The following is a 10,866-nucleotide window of genomic DNA, read 5'->3' on the forward strand; positions in this document are numbered from 1 at the left end:
GAGGCAGGCGGATTTCTGAGTTCGAGGCCAGTCTGGTCTACAAAGTGAGTTCCAGGACAGCCAGGGCTATACAGAGAAACCCTGTCTCGAAAAACCAAGAAAAAAAAAAAAAAGCCTTTGGGAACTGTGCTGAGAAGCCGGGCCCAGGTGTAATGGTGCACACCTTTAACCCAGCACTCAGGAGCACATGCAGGCAGAGCTCTTGTGAGTTTTGAGACCAGTCTGGTCTACAAATGGAAAAGTTGGGCTAGCTTATGGTAATATAAGAATGTTGTGTCCTGCCACCATGACTTTATTTTACTTATTTTTTTGTCTGTCTTGTTCAGGCCGACTTTAAAATTTCTGAGGAATGCATCGCACAGTGGAAGCAAACCAACTTCATGACCAAGCTGGGGTTTGTCTCCTGTAAATCACTAAAAGGCGGTAACATCAGCTAGCCAGCTCAGTGCCCTCCCACCGTCCCGTCTGCCGGCTCAACTTGTTGCGTCTCTCACCCGCTCCCATCTCAGGACACTGAAGCAGCAGGTCTGAACTGTTGACAAGATGCGGGACTTGGAAAGGGACGGCTCACCTTCCTACCGTGTGGGATCACCCAGCCTGGCTGAAGGAAACGGAGTGCCTGGGCTAAAGAGATGCTGCCCAGCAGCAGACTGGCCCGACCCTCTTCCCTTGGCAGCTGACTTGAGAAATCTGGTTTCAATAGAACCCACAGAAAAAGTTTATTCCATGGTCCCTGTAATTGGAAAAACACTGGTTCCCAAGTTTCCATGGGGTTTTCCCTGCAGCTGTACTAGCTGGGATCGAGTGCCTGGTCTGGGCTAATTATACTTCTCCCCGTCAGGAAATTGTGGGATTTGAAAAGAAGGGAAGAACCTAGAGGTCTCCCAAGCTCTCCAGGGCTGGCAGCGTTCTCCAGGCTTGCCAGACCTGAGGCTTGGCACCAGATGCAGGGTTTGCCCTGGCTCTCTTGGGGTTCCCCTGATCTGGCTAGATTGGACACTCCCTAAATGAGCCAGCTGTGTTAGCAGCGGGATGGAAACAGACTGAAACTGTGTGGAGCCTTCTTCAGAATGTGAGGTACTCCATAAGGCATCTCAGTCAACACTAACCGCCACTGTCAAACTCAAATAAAGTGTCTGAACAAGGCTCTCTGGACAGAGTCTCATGAGCCACGTCATCTCAGGAGACAGTGTGAGTCCGGGGCAGCTGCTGGCTTCCCTGACCACACAGCGGGATGAGGCAGGACACCATCTCTCGTGTGGACCAGAGCACTGGCCTGCCAGGTCCTTCTGTGGTTCACTAGCCTGGGCATTAGGTTCATGCTAGCATGAGGTGTGCATTCATTCCTCAAACCTTGTTAGCCCGTGTTTCCAGGTGTCACCTGCTGCCAAGGTCTGGCAAACAGCAGTCACAGCCAAGTTTCAATCATTTAATACCTTTTAATGAAACACAGCTTTGTCATGTGTCTCACTCAAGCTTCAGAGGAGGCGGCATTAGGGAAAGGATTGTTTATAGAGACATATCAAAGACTCAAAGTAAGGAAATATATATTTCTCTCTTCTAACATTTTTATGCAAATTAAAAATCAGAGGCTTTTGGTCTCTCCATTTGCACAAAGTCAAGCTCATTTACCCCAGAGGACAGAGAGATTGTCTCTCGTAGACTCCTTCCTTCTTTGTACTCTGGCCCACCCGATAGGGAAACACAGAGCAGAACCCAAAGCCAGGGCAAGAGCTCTGGTGACCCTGGAGAGGGAGACAAGGCAGCCGCTTCCCCGCCCCCGACAGCTCCCAGACTACTGCCAGGGCCTGGTTTCCAGGGCTTCTGACCAGACCTGCATCCTGGGGCAGAAGAGTGCTGACTTTGATTGTCCTCCCTCCCAGCAGCAGCTCCCCATCACACTGGACCAGGGAAAGACAGAGAACAGACAAGCAGCCCTAACAGGAGGGCTGAGGGGGCCTGGCCTCTACCCCAGCAAGGTCAGTAATGGGGTAGCGTTCTGCTCCCCCATTACTTGGTAGTGGAGAAGCTGCTGGCAGGCAAGCTCTCTTGCCAGGCTCAAAGGGTGGCCCTGACTGAAGGAGGCACAGCCATGGAGTCTCCAGGAACTCCAGCTCACCTGGAGGTGGTACAAGCTGAAAACAAGTCATGAGATTCTGGGAAGAGAAATTAGTATAGCGGAGGCTACTTTCTGGGGACAGCCACCTGCCTGCTGGAAAGATCACGGCTTATCCCCTCTTCGAGAGAAGAGCCTGGGGTACTAACATAAGCCTTTGGCCCCCCATCCTGGCCACAGACCCTCTGCTCCCTCCACCTGGCAGAAAGGTAGCACAGAAAGGACATGCACCGGAGAGTGGGGACAGACAGGTCAGAGAAAGAGTCTGAGGAATAGGTCTGGGCCCACTGCCCAGGGAGTCCCTGCCAGACTCATTTCCTGCCAAGCCGAAATGGACACAGCCCATGAGCTCCTGGCTCTGAGGCTGTGCCCATCCACCCAAACACAATCAAGTGTCACAGGACAGGTAACCACCATGCCAACATCCCAGATGGCTCCCTACTCTCTCTGGTTTTTGGTTTCTTAGTGTAGTGCCCACAGGCGTCCTCTGGCTTCTCTCTCCTCACCATGAGTCCCCTAGAAGGAGCACCTGACAGAACTGGAAGGCAGGAGAGTGGTTGGTGGTGAGTTGAGGCACAGGAAGGGTAGCCTCGACTCTACCTTTTGTGCTTTGGAATTCCACAGCCCCACTCCTGCCAGCAGCCTGGGGAGCCTGTGGGCATGAGAAACTTGCCCATCCCCGAGAACTAAGGAAAGGAGTGGACTGGATTGGCAGAGTGGGCAGACTGGTCCCAGCTGGGGGCTGGCTACCAAGCACTGGCGCTACCATGTAAACAGGCTCTTGGAATATGGTTTCAGGAGCCCTGGAGGATGGACATGCAGCCACTTTGCAAAGTGCTTTGATTCTGGATTACAATAAACATGATTCCAGATATGAAACAAAATAAACACGCATTCTGCCCCCCTCCCACCGCTGTGGCCTCGGGGCTGGGGTGGGGCACTGCCATTCCCTCCCACCAGCTACCTTCTTCAAGTGGAGGCTAAGGCCTAGGCTGAAGGGCTGCTGGAGGTGAATCCTTTCAGGAAAAGGCATGAGGGGAGGGGTAACTTGGAGGATGGGCAACACCAGGCTTGCATAAACATGGAAGGCTGTGGAGATTAAGGCCGCAGGCATCCTGTTTTAGGTTGTGTCTGCCAGATCCTCTCTTCCTTGGAGCTGCTCGGGTCCCTGAGAGACTATCCCTGGGATGGGTCAGCAGGGCCAGTTGAGTGATGACCGTCAGACCAGTTTCTTCTGTGGATCTGTGAGGAGAGGACATTCGTTCAGCAAGCCTTCCAGCTTGGGTCTGACAAAACTTCCAAAGCGCACCTCACCCAACCTTCCTATATCCCGTCCCTTCACTGACACTAGACACTTATGGACAGCCATGGGTGTCTCTGCCCCATTTTCAACCTGAGAAGGGAGATAATGTGACAAAACTGGAATTTACTCGGGGCAGCTGCCAGAGCAGTGTCCCATCTATCCCTCCTGGCTCAGATTGCTATCAGTAGTCTGAAGTTTTATAAATCCAAGAACATGCCCACCTATGGTGATTTTGCCACCTACTGGTGATTTTGCACCAGTGCCTACAGTACCTGAACCAGGGGGGCCCATCTTCTCTGTAGCAGCCAGCTGCACACCTCCGTTCTCTGACAGCTCCCCCTTAGTCCTGTCCTCAGTGTGAGGGAGCCCATTGGTGGATGGAGCAGTAAGAGACTCCGCCCTGGGAAGACTGGGGGACGGAGGGACTCCCACTGAGGGTTTGCGGGCCACTGGTGGGGGAGCCTTGGAAGGCTTCTTCTGGGCATGGGGTGGTGGCCGCTGCTCTGAAATGCTCCGAAGTTCAGCCACCAGATTCCGCTGGAGGTCAGCCTGGGCCTCGGGGGACACGGGCCTCTCAAGCTGCAGTTTTTTGGTGCCCTTGGAGAAGATAAAGCTGGCCTTGGAGGCAGGGGACTGTGGCGACCGTGGCTCTGCCTCTGGTGCTCCAGTAGGCAGAGCATTTGCAGAGCTCTCACTGGCAGCCAGGCTGGAGGCCTTGAGTCGGACGGCAGCATGGAGCCCAGAGGAGGGAGCAGTCACCGGGCTGGCACGCCCAGACAGGGCTCTTCGCAGAGGCTTCTGAGGGGCCGATGAACCCGGAGAAGGGTTTGGAATCCCTGTGGAAGCACCCACAGAGCGAAGCCGGACCATCTGCAGGAGCGAGGGTGTGACCAGAGGCGTACCAGCATCCTCCCTGGGAGTCCCACTGTTCTTGCCCACTGAGTCCTTCTGTGGGAGCCTGGCCAGAGGTTCCGACCCAGAACTAGCTGGAGGAGGTGGAGCTGGTGGAGCTGGCGGAGGAGTCTGGGACAAGCTAGCAGCTGGGGGGACAGCAGCCTCAGAGTTGCAGGGCTCCAGCGGGTTAAGCTCAGGGCCTGCATTGAAAAAGACCTCCTCAGGAGGGGGGAAGTCAGCCATGGACAGGTCCTGTTCCTCGGGTGCAGGTGGTGGTGGTGGCGGCCAGTTGGAATCTGGAAGGATCTCCTCAGCAGCTTCCGGAGGAGGTGGGGCCTCCTCGAGCACCTCTGGCTTCTTAGTAGGTGGTGGGGGTGGATGGTAAGATGGGGGTGGGGATGGTGGGGGTGACTCGTCTTTGGAGGCAACAGGAGACTCCTGGGCTGGAGTCGAGGTTGCCTGGGGCATGGAAGGAGATGCGGGACTGGTGTCGATGGTGGGCACCGGCCCAGGAGCCACAGCAGGGGTAGCCAGAACAGGAGCAGCTTGGTTCGAGCTCTTGGACTTGGAAGGTGGTGGAGAGAAAGGAGCAGGCACCTTGGGATGAGGAGGTATGACAAACCTGTCACTCAAGGGGGTAGACACTTGTGGGCCAGAGCGGTCTAAAGGAGTAGGGTCTGAAGAAGAGGAACACAGAGATGTAAGGGAAGAGGATACAGAGGCCCCAGGAGATCGAAGGGATGTCACTCGATCTGGTTTGGGGGGCTGAGCCTTGCCTGGGGAAGCAGGGGCAACTGCCAGACCCTTGGGAGGGAGAGTTGGGGTACCGCTCTGGCTCGAGTAGCCACTTGAAGGTGAAAGTGTCCGTTCTGGGGAACGTGGGGGACGCCTGGAGCCACCTGGGGACAAGCCAGAGCCCCAGGTGCCCGCTGAGCTGGGTGGACAAGATACTGCCCCCACCCCTGAAGAGCCACCCGCGGTGGGCGGGCGGGGCAGCTGCGGCTGCTGCTTTCGCTCAGGTTTGGGCGGCAACCCTAAGGGCCCATCAGGCACTGCCGAGCCGCGCTGATGGAGGGAGTAGGTCCGGCGGGGAGGCGGGGGAGGCCGTTTCATCTTCCGCAGGGACACACTCCTGCCAGACAGCTGCCCACTGCTTCGGATGCTGGCCGTGTCTGAGGCCTCAGCAGTGCTACCCCCGCTGGGGGAGCCCCGCCCACTACCGCCGGGAGGAGGCGCCGCCACATTATTGCTAGCTACGGAGCCCTCTGGCTGGCCCTCAGAGCCCCCCTTAGAGGAGAGAGTGGACCCATCAGACACAATGGTCTCGGAGGACTGAGAGTGGCTCCAGTTGTCACTGGACGAGGAAGTGTTGCGGCTGCGGGGCCGTGGACTGGAAGCCGAGGAGAAGCGGCCCAGTGAGCGAACCGAAGCTGGGCTGGCAGAGAGCAGGCTGCATCGGCTCAGAGTGCGCAGGCTGCTGCGGCCCAGGGCCACCACATCCACCGTGGGCGGCAGCACGGCGTGTGGGATCAGCTTCGACAAGTAGGTGGCCTGGGGTGAGATAGACATGGCTGGGCTCAGTGGCTCTGGAGATCCTGCTCCTCCCGTCAGTCCAGGCACTGCGAGAGACATAGGCCTCGTCAGTGGCGGTGGCCGGGCTCCCGTGGATCGGCCGACAAGCGTGTCATCGTGGTAGACACGGTCGATGTGGCGCTGGATGATAGCCTCTGCATCCGTGCCGGCCTCTGTTTCTGCCTCCAGAGCCTGCAGGGACACCCGGACCCCCGTCCCTAAGGCCAGGCCAGCTGGGCGACCATCCACCGTGGGGATGCGGACAGCATCCCGGGAACCGGGAGGCTGTGGAGTGCCCGGTGCCTCACGGTTGTTCCGCAGACCTGAATCAGACAAGGAGATGGGGTCAGCAGAGGGGTTTGGCCAGGCTCCTTGGGCGTCCACCACCACTGCCCACCGAGACAAAGGCTTACCGAGCTCCTTCTGCACATGCTGAGGCAGCCCCAGCACCGTGCTCCTCCGCTCCCTCCGTCGCCTTCCTGACTTCCCAGATTTGGGAAATGAGTCATGGGGTCTGAAGGTGGAGCCTAAGGAGTCCAAGGGGAGAAAACCCGTTGGAGCAGAAGGCCTCTGAGAGACATGGCTCAGTACTAATAAAGCACGCAGAAGGGTGCTTTCTCTTAGACTCCTGAAAATCCCCTCACTGATTCAACCATGACCTTTCCATTTAGTGAACGGTCCTTACTACTTAGTGAGCAAATTGTATCATCATGTTAAACAGTTGATACTCATTCCAATGAGGTAAATGTTCTTAATATCCTGACTTTCTTGGAACAAGGGGTTAGACATGCCTTCTGTGTAGGCCCTCTGAGGCAGTCCCTAGCCAATCCTTTGGCTTTTGTTTTGTTTTGAGATAGCATCCAATCCAGGTCAGCCTCTAACCTTGCAATTTCTGATCTTCCTACCTCTATTTCCCAAGCGCTAGGATTCCAGGTGTGTACCACCACACTGCTGCATATAGTGCGAGGGACTGGACACAGGCTTTCCTGCTTGTGAGAGCAAGCGTAATACCAACTAAGCTATATTGAAAGTCAATCACTTTAGCTTTTATAGAACATCAGTAGACACTTGAAGAAGTGAAGGGTTTATACTCCTGGTCACGCTGCAGCTAAGTTACCACAAATCAGGGTTCCCAAACCCTTCACGATCTTGCTTTGGGTCAGTGTCCACCATGAACCTCCAAGAGGTCTGGTAAATTCACTGAATCACATAGCCTGGGATTAGGAGGAAAAGGGGAAGCCACAGGTAACTAGGACATAAAGCGATGTGATGGTGCCTGTCACCTCTCCCCGCTGCTGTGAAATCCCAGCAGATGACAACTCACCTCGGCGCTGGATCATCTCCGAGCGGACGGAGAGTGCATCCTCTGCTGTGGAGCTCTCTGTCATGTAAGACTTCTGGCTGCAGAAAGAGATGGTGTCTTCATCCGGGCCCGTCCGGGAGGACTGTTGGGGGGGATAAGAGCAGCTTGGATGAGCTACTCTGCGCTCCCGCTGGATTCCCCCAGCATCAGCCAGCACTGAGCAGGTACCAGATGGAGCAAGCCTGGACTAGCTGTCAGAAGTCATTTCATCTACCTCTTTGACATACAGAAGAAACTAGTCCAGAAAGGCCCAGAGCCATGCATGCCAGAGGCTACGTCAGAAGGGAAGAGCAGGGCGGAGCTGGGACAGGGCTCACCTGGATGCTCTGGGTGTCTCCATGGTCCCAGCCACCCTTGCTCAGCTTCTGTCTTTCTGGAAGACACCAGAAGGGTCTGTTGGCCTAGGCCCCTGACCCAGGAGCTGGGAACAGCACTCCAACAGGGCAGGACTTACCTTGGTGCTGTAAGGAGCGGAGCCCCTCCTGGGCCTGCGTGTGCAGCTCTTCCAGATGAGGAGGTCTCCCGCTAGGGAAGAAAATGTTGTCCTGGTGTTCATCTCCTACAGATCCTGGCCCCTGGCTGGGCCCTGCGCCCTGACGGTTGTCACTCTCAGCCTTAGCAGAGCCTGATGGGACGGAGAAGAAAGTGAGGCCCGGAGGCACGTGGGTGCTGGAGACTCACAAGCACAGCTACGCAGGCATGCAGAGCGCGTCCCTTTGATGTCTACCTCTGCAATACCGCCTGGACACACACTTATCCCACGTACACACACGAACTACACCGGAGGGTACATATATCTGAGTCATCACATAATGGGACCACACAAGGTCAACACACAGGCCCTTTACATCCACGAGGCATTTACAGGCTTCAGCAGTGCATACACACAAACAATACCCAAGTATAAACCGGCAAACGTGGCTCCACCAGCTTCCACAGATCCACCTGACGCCGTGCTGCAGACAACCCAAGTACACTTAAAACTGCACCCACGGGTCACTCAGGGTTCCACACAAACATCCCCGAATACATGCAGAGCCCACAGCAAATCCATTTCTTGTCTCGAGACCTGACGCTTCACTTTAAAGGAAAACAAACCACCTCCTTGAGATAGCCCCTTGGCCTGAGTCCAAGAAGATGTCATGAAAACCCAGAGCTGTCAGTCACAGTCAGATTCCCAGAAAACCCTAAGGGAGGAATAGGCCAGGGACACCTACTTACTCATATGGTTGCTCTCTAGAAGGATCCGCAGGGGCGGGGAGAAGAGGGATCAGGCCCCTCAACTCCCACTGGGAACTCAGCCTCTCTTGGGGGAACAGGCCAGGTATGGCCTCTCCTGGAGGCCCTGGCCTGGCCCCAGGTACCTAGGAGCCAGAGCTCCATTACAGAGGATCCTGTTACAGGCTCTGCCCACAGAGGGGCTGGTCATCTAATCCTGAGGATTGGGGGCTGTGTCAGCACTCTGCAGTCCCAGCCCCTCTTTAAATGAAACCCACAACATAAGCAAAAGCGCTGGGAAGGTCATGTGACCTTGGCAGTCCCATGTAGAGGAGCAGGAACAAAATTAGCCCTTTAAAGGGCCCCACCCCAGGAACTGGGACTCCAACTCGACACCTGCCATTTCTTTCTTCAGTATTCCTCAGGACCAGAGGGCCTGCCCCAAGAAGCCACAGGAATCCCACCAAGGCAGAGAGAGCTAAGAGGTGCCCCAGGAGGTCTTGGGTGTTCCCCCCTCCATCCATGATTTTACAAGTGGAGAAACAGGCTCAAGTGGAGAATGTTTTCCTACTACAGTCACAGCAAATGGCTCAGACAGCCAGGACTAAACTCTGCATTCCCAGAAGGGACCCCTGCCCTCCAAGAGCACAAGAAACTAAAGCTCCTACAGTCAGAACCTAAGTCTAAAAGCCAGGCTCCTGGGCAAAGGAGTGCACCTGGTGTCTACCTTCAAAACTGCCCTCTCCAAACGAGGTCCCCAGGGCACGCTTTCCTGGCCGCTCCTGCAGGTCCTCTCACCGAGGAGATGACTCCGGAGAGGGGTGTCCCCTCTCTAAACTGAGCTCTACTCAGGAATGAGTGGGTATCCCAGCAGGAAAACAATCTGACCCTAGGACAGCAGACTCCAAGGTCAGAGACACCTAGGTCCGCCCTCCAGGATAACAAGCGGCACTCAGACAAAAGCAGGGACAAAGCCGCCGGACAAAAGCGTGGCTGCGGACTCAGACTGCGGCCAGCCTGGGAACCAGCACCACCCCCCACACACACACCTCACCGCTCTTCCTAGCCTTGACCCCCACCAACCTAAGGATCTGGCATAGGGAGCTGTCCCCCTTGGTTACCTCCACAGCCACACCCACTCACCCTTCTTAAAGACCTCAAGAAGCGCTGGGAGGTGTCGCCCCAGGAACACTACCATGTCTGCAGCAGATGGCCACCACCTTAACCTCCCCAGAGCACCAGACAACACCTTGGATACAGCGCAGCCCCAAGGGGACTCAGGACACAGGGATGCAAAGCAAGCTCGCTCGAAGTCAGCTGCCTGGCAGAGTTCGGGCAGGAGGGGGAGGGGCTGCTCCAGGTTCTCCTCCCACCTTTGCCACAGATCCCGCCCATCCGATAACCCCACCCCTACCCCACCCCCAAGCAGGATACAGGGAAACTGAGGCCCAGAGACCCGGTGCTATGCTACTGACTGTGACTGAAGGTACCAATGAGAAATCACAATGCTAGCTAGCTGTGGGTCCCTGACTCTGCTCCCAAGTTCTTGTGCAAACATTTGGGTGCCAGAGCTAACGGAAGGGTCCCAGCTGCCAGATGGTAGGTGAAGAGCCACCAGACCAGACTTGGCATGATGCCCATGCCCAACACCCAGCCCTCACGGCTAATTAAGGCGATTTCCCGAGGAAAGAGTTCAGCTCATGGAACAAGCAGGCAGGAACCCAGGGTTGCCTGTGAGGATGACAGGGACAGAGCTGGCCTCAGAACACATAACTGAGGCCGGCTGGCAGGATAGGAGAATCAGAGTGGCCGATACCAACAGTCACCCCACTCACAGATTTCAGCCCCACTCTTTCTTTTTTTTTTTTTTAATATTTATTTATTTATTTACTAATATGTAAGTACACTGTAGCTGTCTTCAGATACTCCAGAAGAGGGAGTCAGATCTCATTATGGGTGGTTGTGAGCCACCATGTGGTTGCTGGGACTTGAACTCAGGACCTTTGGAAGAGCAGTTGGCGCTCTTAACCACTGAGCCATCTCACCAGCCCAGCCCCACTCTTTCTAAAGAACTTTCTTCCCAAGTTCTTCCCACCTCAGCAATGTGACATCAGGAAGGCTGAGAAACAGCAGAGGCAGGGGAATTCAACAGACCTGTTCTTTCAGCCCAGAACTCTTCCCAGCTAAATACGTGCTCATGCACTGGAGTAAAGAATTAACCAAGAGGGGCTGGTGAGATGGCTCAGTGGGTAAGAGCACCCGAGTGCTCTTCCAAAGGTGCAGAGTTCAAATCCCANCAACCACATGGTGGCTCAAACCATCCTTAATGAGATCTGACTCCCTCTTCTGGAGTGTCTGAAGACAGCTACAGTGTACTCACATAGAATAAGTAAATAAAAT

The 10,866-nt window shown here is 55.4% G+C and overlaps 2 protein-coding genes across 5 annotated transcripts in view; one reads left to right on the forward strand and one right to left on the reverse strand.

The window, feature by feature from the left end:
- Positions 1–1,147, forward strand: part of Yars (tyrosyl-tRNA synthetase) — a 31,584-nt gene extending 30,437 nt beyond the window's left edge. Inside the window, exon 13 of the mRNA XM_021200342.2 lies at positions 327–1,147. Coding sequence (XP_021056001.1) covers positions 327–437 — 111 coding nt within the window. The 3' untranslated portion in view covers positions 438–1,147. The remainder of the gene's footprint in view (positions 1–326) is intronic.
- Positions 1,148–1,282: 135 nt separating this feature from the next.
- Positions 1,283–10,866, reverse strand: part of Kiaa1522 (KIAA1522 ortholog) — a 30,657-nt gene continuing 21,073 nt past the window's right edge. For 2 of the 4 annotated variants that reach the window (XM_029539634.1, XM_021200332.2), the window contains exons 2-7: positions 7,703–7,873; positions 7,566–7,621; positions 7,210–7,330; positions 6,299–6,412; positions 3,692–6,208; positions 1,283–3,358 (exon numbers count right to left, since the gene is read on the reverse strand). In XM_029539634.1, coding sequence (XP_029395494.1) covers positions 3,336–3,358; positions 3,692–6,208; positions 6,299–6,412; positions 7,210–7,273 — 2,718 coding nt within the window. In that variant the 5' untranslated portion in view covers positions 7,274–7,330; positions 7,566–7,621; positions 7,703–7,873 and the 3' untranslated portion in view covers positions 1,283–3,335. Of the gene's footprint in view, positions 3,359–3,691; positions 6,209–6,298; positions 6,413–7,209; positions 7,331–7,565; positions 7,622–7,702; positions 7,874–9,193; positions 9,212–9,609; positions 9,794–10,866 lie in introns of those variants that run through there. The other 2 variants (XM_021200331.2, XM_029539635.1) reach the window with 2 other exon arrangements.

The sequence above is a fragment of the Mus pahari genome, chromosome 6 (genome assembly GCF_900095145.1).
Source record: "Mus pahari chromosome 6, PAHARI_EIJ_v1.1, whole genome shotgun sequence".
Taxonomy (NCBI): Eukaryota; Metazoa; Chordata; class Mammalia; order Rodentia; family Muridae; genus Mus; species Mus pahari.